At 44.9% G+C, this 21,342-nt stretch overlaps 1 protein-coding gene across 1 annotated transcript in view; it reads left to right on the forward strand.

Annotated features, from left to right (window-relative positions):
• The window catches only part of LOC143984093 (cell surface glycoprotein CD200 receptor 2-like), a 43,350-nt gene extending 27,583 nt beyond the window's left edge, over positions 1–15,767 (forward strand). Inside the window, exons 4-5 of the mRNA XM_077484410.1 lie at positions 10,415–10,660; positions 15,234–15,767. Coding sequence (XP_077340536.1) covers positions 10,415–10,660; positions 15,234–15,340 — 353 coding nt within the window. The 3' untranslated portion in view covers positions 15,341–15,767. The remainder of the gene's footprint in view (positions 1–10,414; positions 10,661–15,233) is intronic.
• The last annotated feature ends 5,575 nt before the right edge of the window (positions 15,768–21,342 follow it).

The raw sequence follows: 21,342 nt of genomic DNA on the forward strand, positions 1-21,342 counted from the left end.
AGGTGTAGGGGGCGTGACAGCTGGTGCAAGTTAGTGTGGAGGCAGCAGCTGAAGTTCACAGTGCCCGTCTACCTGTCATGGGTCTGCTGTACTGAGCAGGTGTGAGCAGGGTGGCGCCATAAGCACTTGGAGGACCCTCGGTTTTAGTGCCCCCCCCTCTCTTGGCACCCTAAGGTAGCTATATAAAAAAAATAGAGGGAAGGTAACCAATAGAGTAGGGTGCATCCAGGGCCGGATTAACATAGGGGCTATTGGAGCTGCAGCTCCAGGCCCCTTTCTCAAGATAGGCCCATTTGCCCAGAAAAAAAAAAAAATCAAAAAAAAAAAAAAAAAAAAGATCGACTTCAAGGATTGTAGCTCGGCGATCAGGAGTCACAGAGACCCCATATTTGGTGGGTAGGTAGCTAAAGACCCACCCCAGCACTGGTTAAAATATGGGGCTGCTATCATATATGGTTCCGGAGATACAAGTCTCCTTGCGCAGCCTGTCAGAAGCTACATACAGAGCGGCAGTATAAATACAAGCTGGAACACTCTGCTGCAGACGGAGAGGATGACCTCACAGAGCTTATAATAATTATTTGTATATTACTTATGATAATTAACCCCTTGCCACCAAGGCCCATTCTGAGACTTCTCTCCTACATGTAAAAATCATCATTTTTTTATGCTAGAAAATTACTCACAACCCTCAAGCATTATATATTGTTTTAGCCGACACCCTATGGAATAAAATGGTGGTATTTGCAACTTTTTATGTTGGAAAGAAACTGTTTCATTCATAAAAAAAAACACTAAAGTTATCACGATTTTTTGTTGTGTACTAAGCGATGCTTTACATTTTTTTACAGGTTACATGTTTAGAGTTACAGAGGAGGTCTAGTGCTAGAATTATTGCTCTCGCTCTAATGATCTTGGCGTATGTAACCTGTGTGTATCTGGCTCTGATACTAACCAGTACCTACCCAGGGACTGACTAGTATCTCTCCCCAGCCTGTCCCCACACACCCTCTCACCTGCTGACCTGTGAATGGGGCGATCACTCCCGCAGTGTTATTGTGTTCTGCCAGTGAATACAATGATCAGTGTTGCTAACTATAGCTGGCAGCACTGATTGTTTTGGGGAAAACCTGACAGGCTGGTTGTACTCAAGTCGCTTAATAGGTTGCCTTGCATAAAACCAGCTAGCCCATACATAGATCGACTATGGCTGGTCTCTGCTTAATTGGTGTAATTTCAATCCATGTCTGGCCCGCTTAACCACTACGCAGTCCCTAAACATCCTTCCACAAATCTTTAAATTTTTCCTTCCCAGATTACTTTATCCTCCTCTCTTATATATAATGCACACTGTCATACTCTCCACACTTCTCTCCTATACATAGTGCCCACTGTCATACTCTCCACACTTCTCTCCTATACATAGTGCCCACTGTCATACTCTCCACACTTCTCTCCTATACATAGTGCCCACTTTCATACCCTCCACACTTCTCTCCTATACATAACGCCAGCTGTCATATCCTACACTCTCCTCACCTGTACATAGTGCCCGCTGTCATACACTTCTCTCCTGTACATAGTGTCCACTGTCGTACCCTTCACACTCCTCTCCTATACAGTGCCCACCGACATACCCTCCATACTCCTCTCCTATACATAGTGCCCACCGCCATACCCTCCATACTCCTCTCCTATACATAGTGCCCACCGCTATACCCTCCATACTCAACTCCTGTACATACTACTCACTGTCATACCCTCCACACTCCTCTCCTATACATAGTGCCCACTGTCATACCTCCAACACTTCTCTCCTATACATAGTGCCCACTGCCATACCTCCAACACTTCTCTCCTATACATAGTGCCCACTGTCATACCCTCCACACTCCTCTCCTGTACATACTACTCACTATCATACCCTCCATACTCCTCTCATACATACATAGTGCCCACTGTCATACACTTCTCTCCTGTACATAGTGCCCACCGCCATACCCTCCATACTCCTCTCCTATACATAGTGCCCACCGCTATACCCTCCATACTCCTGTCCTGTACATACTACTCACTGTCATACCCTCCACACTCCTCTCTTATACATAGTGCCCACTGTCATACCTCCAACACTTATCTCCTATACATAGTGCCCACTGCCATACCTCCAACACTTCTCTCCTATACATAGTGCCCACTGTTATACCCTCCACCTCTGTACATACTACTAACTTTCATACCCTCCATACTCCTCTCCTATACATAGTGTCCACCGTCTTACCCTCCCTCCACACTCCTCTCCTGTAATTACTGCTTACTGTCCTACTCTCCTGTACATAGTGCCCACTGTCATACCCTCCACACTCTTCTCTTATACATAGTACCAAATTTCATACCCTCTACACTCCTCTGCTGTGCATACTGCCCACTGTCTTACCCTTCACACTCCTCTCCTGTACATTGTGCCTTCTGCCATACCCTCTGCACTCCTCTCATGTACATAGTGCCCACTGTTAGACCCTCCACATTCCTCTCCCTCACCTGCACATACTTCACACTTTTATACAATCCATACTCCTCCCCTATGCCTCTTACCCACAAAAACTGTTCTTTAAAATTATATGTTAAAATTATATGTTCCTCAATGTTACCAGCTCTAGAATGGGCACTTTTGTCAGTTCCACTAAAGGAAATCTCACAGTCCTCATATTTGTTCTGCCCCATTATTAGTACTTATTTTATTTTGTAATTACTATTGTGATGTATAGAGGAACACCGGAGATGTCAGCTACTCTAAATATAGCACTTGTAAAAAAAAGCGTCCCTAAAATATATTTGAAATGTTGACAACCATGTACTTAGGCACTGCCCAAGGGCCACAGGGTCAGTAGGGGCCCCATGAGAGGCTCCTGTGATATTAAAGCGGTAGTAAACTTTTCTAACATTACTACTTTTTAGAGGCCCTTGGGGAGGTTATGCCATAATGTACAAGTGTGCCCAGCATATTAGCACATTAGGGTACACTTACCTGTCAGACATCCAGTGCTGTGCTGTGATCAGTTCGGCGGGGCCCGGGCACTTCCATCTTCACCCGGTCTTCCTTCTGGGTTCTGTGCCTTCCGTCATTTGCCTTGGCCAGGCTGCGTTGATGTCATTCCCTCTTTCTCCCATCCCCCCCTTTCTCTCTCATCCTCCCTCCCTTACCCCTCACACCTCTTTCATCCCCTTTCTCTCTCTCTCTTCCTCCCTCTCTCTCTTTAATTTAATTTGTTATAACAAAAAATAGTTTGCATTTTTATTTATTTATTGTTTATAAAAGGCCCCATCAAAATCCTCAGCACCAGGCCCACGATGTTCTTAATCTGGCCCTGGGTGCATCTGATGGAGCCTACACACATTCGGAATTTCCGACAACAAGCTCCCATAGAACATTTTCCATTGGAAAATCCAACCGTGTGTACGGGGCATTAGAAAGCCTGAAGGCAGTGATTGGATTTCAGGGTCCTGTACGCGGTTGGACTGCCAAAAAGTCCCACACATGTAGTATCCCCGTACTCAGGAGAAGCAGCAGAATGTATTTTGTTTTGTAATTCCACATATCACTATGCCATGTTTGAACAATACATATTTTAGTAACAACTTTGTGTAAAAAAAAATATATATATATATATTTTCTCAAACTTGTGGCAAAACTAAACATTCCTCTCAGCAAATAGCTTGAAGTGTCTTATTTCCAAAATGGGGTAATTTGGGGGGGTTTGTGCTAATGTGTTATTTCATGGCCTCCGAATCTCTGATAGGTAGTGAGGAAGGGAAATCACAATTTTACGCCCTTAGAAAGCCTGAAGGCACTTGGGTTTTGGGGTCCTGTACACGGCTTGACTCCCACAAAGTCTCACACATATGGTATCCCCATACTCAGGAGAAGCAGCAGAATGTATTTTGGGGTGTAATTTCACAAATGCCAATAGCATGTTTGAGCAATATATCATTTAGTGACAACTTTGTGTAATTTTTTGTTGTTTTTGTCATTTTTCAATCACTTGTGACAAAAAATTACATATTCAATGGGCTCAATGTGCCTCTCAGCAATTTCCTTGGGGTGTATACTTTCCAAAATGGGGTCATTTGAGGGGGGAGGGGAGGCTGTACCGCCCTGCCATTTTAGCACCTCAAGAAATGGGATAGGCAGTCATAAACTAAAAGCTGCGTAAATTCCAGAATATGTTCCCTAGTAGTAGACATTATAACTTTTGCGCAGACCAATAAATATATGCTTATTGAATTTTTTTTTACCAAAGACATGTGGCTGAATATGTTTTGGCCTAAATTTAGGACTAAAATTTAGGTTATTGGATTTTTTTATAAAACAAAAAGCAGAAAATATAAAACATTTTTAAAATGTTCGGTCTTTTTCCATATCGCAAAAAATAATAATTGCAGAGGCAATAAAATACCATCAAAAGAAAGCTCTATTTGTGGGGAAAAAAAGGACACAAATTTTGTGTGGGTACAGCATTTTATGACCACACAATTACCACTTAAAGTGGAGGTCCACCCTGAAAAAATGACATACAAATGCAACAAAAAAATTTAACCTGTGTGGGACGTGTGTGAGCCACAAAAGACAGCCGCCCATTCAGAAATCGCTGGGGGACTCGCACATGCGCAGTAGGAAATGTGCAGCGAAGCCGCAAGGCTCCACTTCCTGTTTCCCTTAGTGAGGATGGCACACGATACGAGGGACGGATCGGCTGACATTGCAGGTGCCCTGGACAGGTAAGTGTCCTTATTAAAAGTCAACAGCTACAGTGTTTGTAGCTGCTGACTTTAAAAAAAATAAAATAGGGGCTGGAACACCACTTTAAAACAGTGCAGTGCCAAATGGTAAAACGTGCTCTGGTCATTAAGCAGCCAACTCTTACAGGACTGAAGTGGTTAATGATTCCACTATATTTTTCTCCCTTTTCTGAACTCTGAGGATGATAGGAGCATGGAAGGCCTGATCAATTGCCAATTCCTTTCATATGATTTGCATGATCTGTCCAGTAAAATGTGTTCCTCTGTCATTCTCTATGGTTTCAGTGACTCCAAAGCGGCATATTACTTCAGAAAGGAGCTTCTTTGCTGTTGTCTTGGCATTTGCTTTAGCCACCGGTCAGGCTTCTATTCAGCTTGAAAACATGTCTACACACAACAAAACATATTGATATTGGCCTGATTTGGGCAATTGGATGCAATCAATCTGAAGTCTTTGGAAAGGGAGTAGTGGCTTGGCCAAATGTCTTACCCTGGTCGGTTTTCCTGGGTTGTTTTTAGCACAGATTATGCATCCCTCAACAAAGTCTTTATATGCATTTCTGGAGTATTGAATAAACCATCCAGCCTTGCTTATGTTTCTCTCCATTGCCTTAGGTCCTACATGACTTGGGTCATGGACTAGTTGCATGATCATCTTCTCCGTTTGAGGTGGGACACATATTCAATTTTCCTTGCACAAGAGTCCATCTTGGTCCTTCTTTGCTTTGTCCCTTTTCATGATTTCATTCCTATCATCAAATGAATATTCTTGCAATTTCTTAATCAGTTCCTTTGCCTTCTGTATTTTTTCTCTTCCTTTTCTTCAGTCTGTTACAGACTTCTTATTCCTTTGCAAAATCAGTGATTAGGGTCATGATTGCTTCCATTGAGGTTTCAACAGTATTCCTGGCATTAGGATCAGCCAACTGGTTTCCTTTTTCTTCCATGGGTTGTCCTCCAGTATGTTCCTTGACTTTCAAGATGGCTACTTCCTTTGGGAGGGAGACTGCTTCAAAAAGTTCTTATACATATTTCCAGTTTTGAATTGGTTCTCCTGCAGCAGTTGTGAACCGTCTGTTCTTCCTTATGGGTCCATAATCATGGACTACTTTGAGAGCATACTCGCTATCAGTGTAGATGTTGGCTGTTTGATCCTTTGTGGTATCACAGGCTCTTGTGAGTGCTACCACTTAGGCAACCTGCTCTGAAAGTGATAAAGGGAGTAGCTGGGTCTCAATCACTTCCTCCAATGTTGTCACCGCATATGCCATTCTTGGAACTCCTTTCTACAGATGTGAATACTCTGTAAACAGGATCAGATCAGAATTTTCAAGAGGAGTGTCCTTTACTGGGGAGATTTACTGCATTTCTTCTTCCATGAGTTTAAAGCAGATGTGGTCACCCTCCTCTTCGAGGTTTTCTTCTCTCTCTCTCTCTCTCTATATATATAAAACACTCAACATTATCAGACCCCTATAATTCTACTCTAGTCTCATGTCGAAAGAGAAGAGGTTAATCACTATAAAAAATTTTGGTACGACAAAATTCAACTTCAGAAGTAATGTCATGTGTTGAATAGTTTTGTATGTATTCTTCAGTTTCTGAGCATGCGTAGTCTTGCACTTACCATTTTTTTCATACCAAAACTGTACTAATGAAATGAAAATCAAACGTTGAGTTCACATCTGAATTTTTTTTTATAGTCTACCCATCCAGCTTTTGTCTGACGAAAAAGCAAAATCAGCTGCCTAAAGCACAGAAATCGCCAGACAGCACGTCGTATGAATCTTTCCATCTGATTTTTGTATCGTGTGTACAGTCATTAAGACCCCATACACACAATACAACATTTGTTGTCTGATTTCCTTTAGATTTACACAAACCATGTAGTCCAAGAGCCTGCCTCATTGCATACAAATTGAAACTCTTAAAGTTTGACCTAATATTATATGGTTTGGGTAAATCTAAAGACAAAAATCTGCAGAAAATCTAATAGTGTGTATGGGGTCTTAAGCCTCGTACACACGGTACGATTGTTGGCCAACCGAGGCATCTGATTTTTGTCAAAAGGGCATATGCCAGGATCTTGTCTTGCATACTAATGGTGCATGCTAACGGTGCAAGAAACACGAATGTAATGACGTACTACGAGGAATTTCAGCTCTTGAGCGCCATCCTTTGTGCCCCTTCTGCTAATTTGGTGTTTTGTGAGCAATGATTCCAAGCATGCTTGTTTGTACTTTTGACTTTTGTGTACTAACCATATGAAAATCTGAAATCAAAACGTTGTCGGCTGAAAATTAGCCCGAAAATTGGCCAAAAATTGGACAGTTGTCAAAAGGAGTGTACGGATGGTAAGATTTTAGGACAACAGTCTGTCAACAGACAGTTGACTGACTTTTACGGTTAGCAGGTTAGAGCTACAGTGGAAGTATAGTGCTAGAATTATTTCTCTTGCTCTGATGATCGCGGCAATACCTCACATGTGTGATTTGAACACCGTTTACAATTGCAGATGCGACTTCTGTATGCGTTTTCTTTGCTGCGTGAGCCTGTGGTGACGTTTTTTTTTCTTATTTATTTTTAGATTATTAAATTGTGTTTTTTTAATCGAAAAAACATTTTGATCACTATTATATGTAAACATCCCTTGTGACAGTAATAGGTGGTGACAGGTACTCTTTATGGAGGGATAGGAGGTCTAAAAGACCTCCAATCCCTCCTTTGCTCTTCAAAGTATTCAGATCACCGAAAATGGTGTATCTGAATACTGTAGATTTTTTAAAATCTGGCGCCATTGGCAGCCGAGTAAACAGGAAGTGACGTTGTGATGTCGCTTTCGTGTTTACATCCAGGAGACTAGAACAAAACCGTTTCCGGCTTCATTCCAGTCTTTCACTAGACGCCGGAATCAGCGGATGTTTGATTGGGCCTTCCGGTGGAACGGGAAGAGCAGTGGAAGGCGGCGAGAGGTGGGGGGATGTCCCCTCCAGCTCCTCCGGTATAACAGCCGAGCGGCTTTTAGCTGCATCGGTTGTTATACCTGGAAAGCCGATCGCCTGCTCTAAACAACGGTACTGGGATAACCCCCGAAAGCCGAGTACGCACATCTGTGTACGCTCGGTGGGAATGGGTTAAAGCTGCAGGCACATATGAAAGCCCCACTGTAGGCCTTATTCACAATGTCCCAGGAGCTGACTGCCACCCACCTTCCACAGGTAGTTCCACGGTGAGGGGCATAAAAAAGTTCCTTCTCCAGACCGGGACTTTAGGACAGTGCCCTCCAGCAATGATTAATCTTCCCCAGGCCCTCAGCTCAGCACTGTTATGGATGATATGTTTCTTTAAATGCAACTCTATGGTGCATCTCTGTTGTACTTCTACCTGTGTGGTTTCCTGTTCCTGCTGGGTCATTCAGTAAACATGGCTTCTGTACAGTAATGGCTTGTGCTGTCTCTTTGCATATATCACATCAAACAAGCACCTGCTGAGGCCCAAACTGCAAATCTTGTCTTAGTAGAGCTGCCTCCCAAGGGAACTGGAAAAACACTCAGGACTCTCAAAATATTGATCACCCCCTCAGCCCCCTGGACGCCCCCTTCCAGTGATTGGCTGAAACATGATAAATATTCATAACTGGACATTTGACTCTCTCTGCCCTACTGTATAGAACTGTGGTAGGGATCCAGGACCCTCCCCCAGCCGCCAGTGTGTAAGTCTGTGGCACAAGAGAACACTCACAACACTTAATGCCAGCAGCATAATGCGACGTGGCCATCTCTTTCTCAAACAGGAAGAAGTCCAAGATGATTGTGAGTCCTAAGCTTCGTCTGGAACCTTTCCCTGCTGCTAATGCCCCTGACAGATGGATGACCTGTCCCTACACTACTCACACACAACATGTGTGTCAAACCTGAGAGCCAGGGCCTTAAATAGGCTCTGCCTGACCAAAGATGGCTGCTAGGGTCACATGGAGTGGCAGCCTCCAATCGGATAGCTTCCCCAGTGACCCTGGAAACCATAGAGGAATCATGTTCCTCCAGACTTCCACTCTCACTACTATGCCACTCCGATTGAGCGCCACCTGCAGTGGAGAAAATAGACTTCACCTGCCTACAAGCCCTTTGGCAGTTAGAAAGGCCACTTTCTGTCTTTTTCCTGTAGCCAGTCCTTGTTTGCACTAGTGTCCTCCAAGGTCTTCCAATATTGTAATTCTTCTTACAGTATTATGTGAGCTTTAATTTTAATTATGTGTATCTTTTACTTCCCCTGTACCTCTGGTGCATGAAACCCGAGACTAACAGAGCTGCAGACAGGAGAATTTACATTAGCAGTTCCTCTCTTCCCTATTATTTCTTTTATTTCAGGTCTGACACTCCAACAATAGGGGAATGACTTGAATCACCTTGGGTGCAGGAGTGTTAAACAATTAAATTGGAAGTCCAGACAATTTTTATTTTTTTTAATGGGCAAAGATTAGAACTCCATTTTGAGTTATTACTGAAACCAAAGAAGTCACAACGTTGGCTTGGGCTCACACAGTACAATACTGCAGAGAATGGCTCTGACGTCATAATGTCACCTCGGTTCTCTGCAGTATACAGATATGATTAATATTAAGTCCATGACCACCCTATCAACACCAATACTAGCCCACTATGACTTATTTCTAACTTCTGTAACTCCAAATGCATCCAAAACCAGCATTTACCAGCTTCTGTATAAACTTACAGTATTCAATGAAAGTAGGTTTCTTGCTTTGTTTACATCAGTGGTCTCCAAACTGTGTGGTCCTTTGCTTGCTTTTATCTGGCACTTGGGGCACTATTTCATTCACTAATACCAACAATGGGGCTTAATCCCCCCCAGTGAGACCAGTGAAGGTGCCCAATTCCTCCCCTTGGCACCAAGGATGAGGTACAATTCCTCCCGATGACACCAAAAATTGGGCCCAATGACACTAATGATGGGGTATGATTCCTGCCACTGACACCAGCAAAGGGGCACAACTCCTCCCACTGACACCAACGATGGGGCACAATTCCTCCCAATGACACCAACTATGGTGCAGCATTCCGTTCAATGATGCCAAAAATTGGGCCCAATGACACCAATGATGGGGCACAATTTCTCCCACTGACACCAAAGGGGCATTGTTTTTTCCCACTCAAATCGTGACCTTTTCCAGCCGCTCTAAAGTCTGCTGGACAGTAAACTGGCCCCCTGTTTAGAAAGTTTGGAGACCCCTGGTCTACAGAAATCCTTAAAAAAAATAATTCCTGGTATGGATATTTTTACATAGTTGCATTGGTCCAGAAATTGGAACCCAGACGCTAGTGCAGATCACTGAAATAGTGGTGTCTACTACACTACGATTTCCAGCTTCTATAGGGATTGCACAGATATTGAAATACCTTCTTACATTGGTCCAATTGGGACAAGCGGAACTGTGTAAAACATATCCATACCTGACATCTTCATTATTATATTAAAACTCATTTCCTACTCCTAATATGCATTTCAAATAAAGTTTTATCTGTACATCTGACAAACCATTGACAACAATTATTTAGTAATATATGGTTTAGTAATGCGTTCTTCTTTATTTCTCCAGCTCAGCCCTCTGTGTCTCTGGATAGAAGCAGTAATGGATCTCTGGAGTGTAGAGCCATTGGTGGATTCCCGGCTGCAGAGATCTCCTGGATCCCACATTCAGATTATATAAACATAACCAAAATTAAAGATTTGGATGATACCTGGACAGTGATCAGTACATACAAGTCTGATGGAGACAATGTGACATGCCTTGTGTCTCATCCCACATTTGTGAATGTCTGGAGCCAGTCTATTGTATTATCAGGTAAAATTGGTGAATGTATGTAAAGTATGGTAGATTCTCCTAATGGACATATACCTGTACACCCAGCCTTCTTACTCTACAGTCAAGTGTACAGTCAAAAGCCAAAATGTTGAAGGATCCCACTCTATGGACCTCAAAGTTCTTTCCCATATAGCTCAAGCAGACACAACCTACATGATGATGGCAGCTCTGCTTAGAGGCGGCTTTCTAATTAGGCAAAATAGGCATTTGCCTAAGGCCTCGCACTCCTAGGGGCTTTGCGGCCACCTAATTTGCCTAATTAAGAGCTGCCTCTAAGGCTGGCAGCAAGGTTCCCCATGCCATCAGCCCAGTGCCAAGACTCTGCCAGTCTGCTGTACAATCCACTCAATTGCACTAGTGAGAGATCTACATGGTCCGTGGAGAGATAGTGGGCCGCGATCAGGACTGGTTCACTTAGGGTTGGAAGCTCACTGACAGTTCCGGATCACATATGGTTCTGCTGAACAGAACCAGCACCGCCGCTGACAGTTCCCCCCTCCCCCCCACACCAACAAGAGAGGAGAGCTGCTTATGCACCTTCTCATCCCCATTGCTGGATCTAGGGGGTGCTGGGGTGGGCTGCGCCCCCAGGCAACACCTACCGCCGTGGATATTGTGCCTGGGCAGGTTTGATAAACGTCAGCTTAAAGAAGCTGTCAGGGCGGGCTGGCTGCACTGTGAAGCTCGATGTCTGACATTCTCCCGGAGCCAAGCCATCACCCATCACCTAGCATCTCCCCCTCCTTTTAGCCACAGGACAGTAAGGAGAGCTATATCAATTTGCTCCACCTCCTCCCCCCCTCTCCTCTGTGTCTGCTCCACCCAAACCCCAGTACTGTGCCCGAGAAAGGGGTGATGAGGCGGGAAATTTTAAGGCACTGCTGGTGGCAGATCCATCTGGCTGTATGATTGCTGCTGTCTTATCCTGCAGAGACCAACCTGGGGTGAGTGAGCTCTACACTACCACTGGACTCTCCCCATCTCCCTCCCTTCTCTCCCCATCTAGAACTTAGGGACAAAAAAACTCTGACATAAGGGGGCACTCCGCCAGGTGCTGACATAAGGAGGCACTCCGCCAGGTGCTGACATAAGGGGGCACTACACCAGGTGCTGACATAAGGGGGGACGCCGCCAGATGCTGACGTAAGGGGGGACGCCGCCAGATGCTGACGTAAGGGGGCACTCCGCCAGGTGCTGACATAAGGGGGCACTGTGCCGGATTCTGACGTAAGGGGACACTGTGCCTGATTCTGACATAAGGGGACACTATGCCGTATTCTGATGTAAGGGGGCACTGTGCCATATTCTGATGCATGAGGGCACTCCAGCTCTTTCTTTCTTTCTTTGGTGCTATTCTTCACCAGGCAACATTACTACCCATGCCCATCCCTGACGTCCCCTCTCCAGTCCCCTTGACCCTCATCTATTTGCCTCTCCCCATCCTTTTCTCATGCCAGCACAAATCCTCCTCCATTTGTATCCCTATAAAGAGCAGGCTCCCCCAGTTACACTCCAGTTCTCGTCTACCAATCCCCCATCTCCAACCCACTCACCCCCCCATTCCTTCTCCCCTACCTCATGGTTCCCAGCCCTGTCCCCACCCCCATTTTTTTAGGGACTAAGGAAGAACCCCGAAACATCTTACTATTGCTGCTGCTTGTGTGGGTGGGATGTGTACTGCACCAATCCCTGCTGACCCGACTCTCCTATTCATCCCGTGTGATTGGTGCAGTACACATCCCACCCACACAAGCAGCAGCAGTAATAAGATAATCCACCTCGGGGTTCTTCCTTAACCCCTGCAAAGTGCCAGAAGAGAGCCAGAGACTCTGGAGGGGAAGGTAGAGGGGTAGGTGTCATTCCAGTGTAGATTTAGCCCAATGACAGCCTGTTAGAATATTTAAGATCTATGATATCTCTGCAGCTCTGCTTGAGTAGACCGAATCTGTATTATACATTACTGCCCCTAAACTGTACCCTCCTGCCCTCTGTACTGTGCCCACTTACCCTCTCACTGTACCCTCCTGCCCTCTTTACTGTGCCCACTTACCCTCTCACTGTACCCTCCTGCCCTCTTTACTGTGCCCACTTACCCTCTCACTGTACCCTCCTGCCCCCTGTATTGTGCCCACTTACCCCCCCCCCCCCACTGTACTGTACCCTCCTTATACAGTTAACTTGTATCAATTGAATTATTTTGCCAATTACAGGATTGAGTGGGGCCTCGTGTCTAAGCTTTGCCTAAGGCCTCACAAAGCCTAGAGTTGCCTCTGGCTCTGCTCCCATTTCAGAAGTGCAACAGTGTTACCACCCCATCAATAGAAGCGGCATTAGGTGGACTTCACTGGCGGGCCCAATAGGTATTGATGGACTTTGTAGGGGGGCTAAGAGCAAATTGTAAATGTATAAATGTCCTTATAATTTTATAAGTGCTGCAGTACATATTTACTTCACTGGACAGCCATAGTTCTACTTTAAAGAGGGATTCCGCCCAAAAAAAAATATTAAAAGCCAGCAGCTATAAATACTACAGCTGCTGACTTTTAATAAATGGACACTCACCTGTCCCGGGTTCCAGCGATGCCGGCAGCCGAGGCTGATCGACCGCTCGGGCCTCGGCTGCTGCCGCCGCCATTCAAGGTGAGGGAATCAGGAAGTAAAGCGAATCGGCTTCACTTCCCGGTTCCCTACTGCGCATGCGCGAGCCGCGCCGCGCAATCGGAAATCTCTGCGCTGTCACTGGGACCCGTCTGTGTCCCAGCAGACAGCGCGGCAGGGCAGGAAATGGCGTAGACTCCCGTGGGAGTCTATGCCCGGAAGTGGGTGAAAATACCTGTCTTTGACAGGTATCTCCACCCCCCTGAAAGGTGTCAATTGTGACACCGGAGGGGGGGGGGGGTTCCGATCAGCGGAGGTTCCACTTTAGGGTGGAATCCCGCTTTAAATACCCCATAGGTAGGATATTCCCTTACAGCAGGGGTGCCCAACCAGTGGTTTGGGGGCCACATGTGGGCTGTGGAGCCTTCTGATGTGGCCCGCGACCTCCTGCTTTGGGATAGCAGGTTCTCAAGCCCCGATCATGGGTTGCCGACCCACCATCCCAGAGCATCAGTGAAGCCAGCGGTAGAGGAAGCAGTCACATTTGCCGATGGTTCCTGTATAGCGCCGGCTCATGTCCCAATGCATTCTGCCTGGGACAGCAACAGCCGGCGATACCTGAATGGAAGACGTTTGTTAAAGGTGCGTTTATTACTAAAAGCAGTGTATATATGGGCATATCTGTTCTGCAGTGGTTACCGGGCAACTTTCATACTGATCTGCAGGTGCAGCGCATTGCACCTTCAGGTTACAGGTTATAGACTTCTGTTATTATCTGTGGGTTTGGTGCAGGATATAAAAGACATTAATGGCAAAGTGCAGCTAACCTGCAGGAAAGCCATAGGATCCCCTTCCATCTTGTTGGATCAGATAGGGGGGCTCACAGAGTAGAGTGGACTGTGTCCATGTCCGCTCTGCATATACAGAGCGGACACGGATAAGTCTTACATTTATTGTGGCCCGCGACCAGTTACCAAGTCGCTTAAGTGGCCCTCGCTCTTCTAAAGGTTGGGCATCCCTGCCTTACAGGTTGGTTAGGAAAAAATATATCTTTGCTAGTAGTAATGCATAACAGGAAATTCTCCTCTTTGGATTGATGGAGTGGACCCTACTTTTTGTTCTGCTGGCACAAATATCTTATGTGTGTTATTAAAGTGTATGTAAAACTTAACACTGAAATTTTCAGATTTTCTCCCTTTTGGTTCATGAAATATACTATTGAAAGTGTTTTAATATCTGTTCAACAAGTAGACAAAAAACTGTCCTCTCCACCTGTGCTGCACTGTTATCAGTTACATTATTCTGATTACAGAACCACATCCATCCATAGCTCAGCCAGAACCTTCCATAAGCCCCTCACTGGAGACCTCCAGCCTGGTCCTGCCTCTAGATATCCTAAGACCTCTGAGTAGAACTTTGAAGGTCCCTCTCTGCCCGATGCTTTATTAACCACTTCCTCCTCTTCTCTTGGGGCCTGAGGCTCCCCCTTATGTCTCTCACACCCACCTAATGCCCTCTCTGCTCTAATTTGTGGCCCCTGAGCAAAGTCACCCTGGGGCCCTTTAGTGGACGTTGTTTTTCAGGTGCCCCATTAATGCCTTTGCCATTAGCTGTTCTGGGGTTTGTCTGCAGAATGCAGAGGGATTTTTTACTACCACACTACTAGCCATACACCATGAAGCCACACTTACCTTATTAGCCATACCTCCGGGTGTACAGCCAATGGTGTGCTATGTGCTACATGCATATTATAGTGCCTCTTATTGAAGTCTGTTTATATTGCCTTTATACTTTGAATGTCTGCCTCCTGTTGCTAAGACTTAAAGGTGTGTTATAAATGGGGGGGGGGGGACATGATTATTTGGGTGAGGGCTTTCTGCAGGGGTCACTGCACCATGCAATGGAAACTGTATGTTATGTTGCATAACACTATTTTCTTTTCTTTTGTCTTTAGGTGGAACGCATTATTTTTGGAGGATTATTGCCCTCATCATCTTCAGTTGTCTTGTCATAGGACTCTTTTTATACTGCAGATACAAGTCCAAGGCAATTCCTATGTAGCAATAGAGACATAATCTAAAGTAGAACTCTGGAGGATATTTGCAATCCAAGGGTTCAAGTAAATTAAGCACAAATGACCAGAGGCCTTTTTAACACTCCTGATGGTTTAATGATGGACAATGTCTGTGGCCTCCTTCCGGTATCTCTGAAGTCTCTGATGCAGCATTACTGGAACAGCAATCCAGAACAATAGAACAGCGGCTCCCAGGAAAAACAGCTCAGTTCATTGGTTGAGCCAGCAGCCTTGGCATAAGGCACACAGCTCAGTCCTAAAGCACATGGCCCTCTGGTGGCACTGTACCCAGTCCCTAGCAGCTCTCTCAACACAGTATCTCACAGCAGATAGTCTCTATGGGCTCAGCACAGGATCAGTCTGTCCTGTTTTGTGAGGCATAGTGGGTGCAAAGGTGGAAAAAGTAATTGGGCGCCAGACCCTTCTTGGATGCAAAATAGGTTTTATTTCTTTTAACAGTCCTTTTATATTTTGCAAGGGAAAGAGAGTTGCGGCCAGGACACCCTTAAGTAGTTGCAATTTTAAAAGGCAGACTCAGAGGGCTCAATAGGAGGACAGCCGTACAGGGAAAGGATCCAGCAATGTGCAGGGCCATCTTTAAGGCATGTCATTGTTGTGGGGCCCAAAGCAGTTGCCTCATACTTGTCAACTATCTCAGTTTAAATTCCCTTGAAGTTTTAGTCCTGTGCTGTGTCCCGATATCTCAGTGTGAAGTGCTGGTACTAATGCTGTCCAGCTCTGTTCTACTGTTGTGTACAGATGACTCACCTGCAGACCCTGTGTTTACATGTAAATTATCGTATTCATATGTAAATAGCTGCGTCAGGCGGCATTGATATGTAAATAAAGGTGGTATTCATATGTGTATCATGCTCCCCTGCCGTGAGGAGATGATGTGCTGTAACCTCTAGCAACCAATCAGTGAGCAGTATTACTGTACAGTAATCTCTAGCAACCAATTAACAAGCAGAAATCATTTGATGTAACCTCTAGCAACTAATCAGTGAGCCGGAATGTTTGCTGTAACCTTTAGCAACCAGTCAGTAAGCAGTAATGATATGCTGTAACCACTGGTAACCAATCGCAATTACTGCCTGATCTGATACAGTAAACTGATTTTTAAGTCTAGCTGCTATTTATTGTATGTCTCAGAGCAGATGGAGAGAGAAATTGTATTGGGGGAGGGAGCCCAAGAAAATTTTTGTCCAGGGTCCAGTCAATATTAAAGACGGCCCTGGCAAGGTGCCACTTCTTCATGTGCAGGTTTGCTGTCCCCTATGGCTACAGTACTTAACAGTTCCTAATACAAACATAACAGTTCTCTCAGCTTTACTACAATTTCTCCTTGTAGTTCTTCTGCCCCTTCAGCAATTAAAGTGGGCCAGTCTGGATGAAGTCCAGGGCCACATTTTTGCCCCAGTCCAGCCCTGGATATACAAATATATAAAGACTAAAAAAAGATAAAGATTTGGGAGGTGAATATCACACTTCAGAATTACTTTTTTTTGTGTGTTTTTTTTTCTTTGTTTGGTGTATGCTCTTAATATTTTAATGGACTTTAAGCTCATTTATAACAAAGTACAGGTTGGATTGAAGACCCTTTATAACATTATGAAAGAAAAGGTTAAATGCTAAATCCACCTTTAAAAAATAAAATAAAATAAATGCACCTAACTTTGCATGAAAAAAAATGTTCACTTATGGGTTTTTTTGCGTAACAACCTGCAAAGAAGCATAGTATCAGTGAGCAGTGGATCGTGGGTGCAATGCCAGGCTCCTGCAGACTTTTCTATGGGCTATGTGTGTGTACGGGGCTTTATGTTGGAGAATTGGAGCAAATGATAGTGGGCTATTCCATTGAGAACTACAAGTCAGTCTGCCGTGGTGAGGGATGGGATTTGTAGTTCATGCATTTATAGATCTCTGCGAATTACTGAAACAGCTGTGGGGGAGATGTACATACTGTACACTATCGCATGGTGCTTTTAGGGGAGTGTGGGAGTTCACTTGGCACCATGTTACATGTTACACCCTAAATACATGAATAACATGGAATATGTTGCAAAAGGTAGAGTTAGCACTTTAAGTGACACTCTATAGTATTTCCCTCCCCTATTTGGCTATTTCTGTTGGCCAACAGCCTTGCATTGTGCATAGTCAGTGGAGGCTGGTGGTATTTTTGTTGAGGGGGGCAGCAAACAGTACACCCACACCCCCACCCCCCCCCCCCAGTCGGGTCACCTGTATCACCCCCCTCCCCAGTCAGTCGGTCGGTTACCAGGCCGCCACTTACCCCATCTATGGCGTGGGCAGTGGTTCCCTCCGGGTGACGGGCGGCTGCTTCCCCTGTGTCTCCTCCTTGGCATCATGACGGCCATGCATCTCCTCCTCCTATTACCCCCCTCCCCAGTCAGTCAGTCGGTTACCAGGCCTGCCACTTACCCCATCTATGGCGAGGGCAGCGGTTCCCTCCGGGGGACGGCTGCTTACCCTGTGTCTCCTCCTCGGCATCATGGCAGCCGTGCATCTCCTCCTCCTAGGCCAATATGGTTGCTTCTTGTTTTTCAGCCAATCGGGAAACGGGTCTCATGGCCCGCTGCCTGGTTGGTCGGGAGGAGAATTAGTGTGACAATAGCGAATATTCATTCAAAATTGTCACACAACTAGGTGGGCTGAGGGTGCAGTGCTCTGAACCCCGAGCCCACCCTTTTTTAAGCCTATTAAAGCCTCTGGCTCTAATCACATGCTTCAAAAAAAAAAACCCATTGGAATCCATGTGTCCGGTGCCCCGCATGTAGATTAAGGGGCCGGATGCATGGGCAGGGGGGTGGCGCCCCTGTGCCCTGCTTTACAGGCTGCCACTGTGCATAAGGATGCTGGGGGACTGCCCACAAGCCAGAGAGTCAAGGAGAACATTTGAGTATGTGCTGGCTGCCGAGGGAGTGAGGGGTGAGTAAAAGTGTTCATTACTAGTGCCCCAGGCATAACCAAGCATTTCATTAGAAATAAGGGTCTGCACATCACTATTAGCTGCTCTATTTTGCAACCAACTCTCCACAGTGTAACAACCGGTAGTACAATATATTTATATGAATAGAGTAAACTCACCACATACCAATAAAGCGTTTGCAATAAAGGCTGGTGTGGAGATTGAAGGGAAGTCAATTAAGCACAGGGCATACGTGACTTACTAGAAAGAAACCAGGCAGTGTGGAGGTAAAGTGGTACATATACCCAGTGAAGGGACTGGCCGCAGGTGATGCACAGAGATTAAAGAAATCAACTTTAATAATTTGTATCTGTTTATCTGCAGTCTTCTCTTCTCTACACCCATTCAAAGTTCTGAATTGTAAAGCTTGTCTGAGAGTTCAGAAAAAAGGGGGTGGAGAGCTGAAGTTACACTCTGCAGAGCTCAGTGAGAGCTGATTGAGGGAAGGGATCCCCCTCTCCTTTCACACAGCACACAGGAACAGAGCTGAGGCTGTCAATTAGCTGGAGGCCCCTTCCCGTCACCATTTTTCTCTTGATGTCAGGAAAATGTGTCGGAAATTACCAATAGCAGAGGAACAAAGCAGCAGAGAGAAATGACACTTAGTGCTCTGTCTTAAAACATGTACACACTAGAGAGTGATATGCTTTGTTCATATTTCATTATTATTATTATAATACAGAATTTATATAGCGCTAACAGTTCACACCGCACTTTACAATATAAAAGGGAGACAATACAGTTACAATACAATAAAATACAAGAGGTTTAAGAGGACTCTGCTCATAAGAGCTTACAATCTACTGGGGTGGGGCAAGTGGTACAAAAGGTTGTAACTGTGGGGAATGAGCTGATGGAAATGGTAAAAGATTAGTTGGAGGTGTGATAGGCTTCCCTGAAGTGATGGGTTTTCAAGGATCACCTAAAGTCACCCACAGTAGGAGACAGGCAGACAGATTGCAGTAGAGAATTCCAGAGGATTGGAGAGGCCCTGGAAAAGTCCTGGAGATGAGCATGGGAGGAGGAGACAAGGGAGCTTGAGAGCAGGAGGTCTTAAGAGGACCGGAGAGGACAGTTTGGGTGATATTTGGAGACAAGATTGGTGATGTAGCTCGGGGCAGAGTTGTGAATGGCTTTGTTTTTTGCTGTTACTATTTTGAATTTAATTTGCTGGGCGAGTAGCCAGGAATAGCAGACACTGAGTGTTTGGTAAGGTAGATGAATCGATCCTTGAATATGTTTTATGGGTTTTAGAATAATAAGTAAAATCTCTGTCCCTATTGTGTAACACCCTCCAACTATCTACCAAATGTAACGAGCGTAAACTTTGTTTTATATGCCTTATAGCTCTATAATAGGAAAAAGTTTTTCCCGCAGAGATGTCCAGACAGGGATCCAAGGTGACATTAAAGTCCCCTCCCACTACCAAAAAACCCTCCCTAAACTTCCCCAACACATCCAGGGTTTTAGATAAAAACGTAACAGTACAATTATTGGGATCGCATATAGTAGAAAATGTATAATATTGGCCCTGTACCCTGCCCTTAACAAAGAGAAAATGTCCTTCAGAGTCTGCTCTTATTTCCATAAGTACAAAGGGACACTTATTATGAAAAGCTATTCTATTGTAAGGCGAGGGATCGACCCGGCCACAAAGTGCGTCTCCTGCAGGAACACTACCTCCGCCCCCAGGCAGTGCAGTTCATGCCAGAGAGGACCCCTTTTATGAAGTGAACAGAGCCCCCTCACATTATATGACATGATCTTCATTCTACCCGCCATCATCTCTGGACATATTGTTTCCCAAACCTCTTATTGCACCACTCCTCAATGTTGATTCTCCCCACACTCAGACCTGTCCCACCCTGGATACCTCCCTCCCGAATGCTCCTGGTAAGAGAAAAGAGAAAACCTCTACACCAAAAACATAAAAAAAAAGTCTTGGGACCGACCAATTGGGGAAAGAGTAATTAAAAACATGAGCAGAGTACCCAGTGCTCCTGGATCCTATGGCTATATCTCTATACCAATGTCCTTTTATATCACTTCAGCATATTAAATCAGCATATTAAATCAGGGATCATACAGAGTTACAGTAACAATTTTTCCCCTTTTTCTCCCTTCCTACCCTCTTCTTCCCCTCTTCTCCCCTCTTTTCCTTCCCTCTCCTCTCTCTTTCCTTCTCCCTTTCCTTTCTCCCCCCCATACTTATCCACTCTGTATAGTCCCCTTCACCTGTTTCTAATTCTAGTCAGTGAACTCTTTTTTTTCCTATTATCCCTTAGTCAGTATTCAGGCAGGCCCCTCTGACGCTATTGTTTGGCCCTGTTTCTCTGTGTGTGTTTTTTGTCGGCTTCTAACCGGTACTTGATACCATTGCTCTGGGCGCTGTATAAAGGATTGGAATTATTCAGTCTCCAATCTGGAAAGTCCACTGCAGGTAGTTCCAGCACTTCTATAAAGTGTTGTAAATCATCTTTTGTTTGGAGTGTTGCTGATTTTTCATTCCTTGTGGCCATTTCCCTAAAAGGGTAACCCCACCGATATTTAACCTCAACAGTCTGCAAGGCTTCCAACAGAGGTCTAACAGTTCGTCGTTGCATAAGTGTTCGATATGAAAAATCTGAGAACAAAGCTATTTTAGCTCCCTCAAAGTCAACCGTCGTCCTATTATGAACTGCTTTCATAATGGCTTCCTTCACCATATATCTGTACATTTTACATTTTGAGAAGTAAAAGAGGCATTGTGCCCCCTATATATTTCAATCTTTTCAGGAGCCGAGGCCCCCAGAATTAAGCAAAATAGGCCAATCACAGGTGGAGGCAACTCAGAGGGCTGTATTGTTTTAGGCAAGCCCTTTATATGTATATACTGTTGATGTTCTCTATTTTCATGATCGTCTATCTGATCCATAAGGGAATTCAAAACTCTCTCATGATATTTAGTCATATCCTGGATATCAGCCACTGCTTGTCTGATATTATCCTGGCCTGTCTCCA

The sequence above is a fragment of the Lithobates pipiens genome, unplaced genomic scaffold (assembly GCF_037356315.1).
Source record: "Lithobates pipiens isolate NorthernLeopardFrog02 unplaced genomic scaffold, aLitPip1_a1.2 Scaffold_16, whole genome shotgun sequence".
Taxonomy (NCBI): Eukaryota; Metazoa; Chordata; class Amphibia; order Anura; family Ranidae; genus Lithobates; species Lithobates pipiens.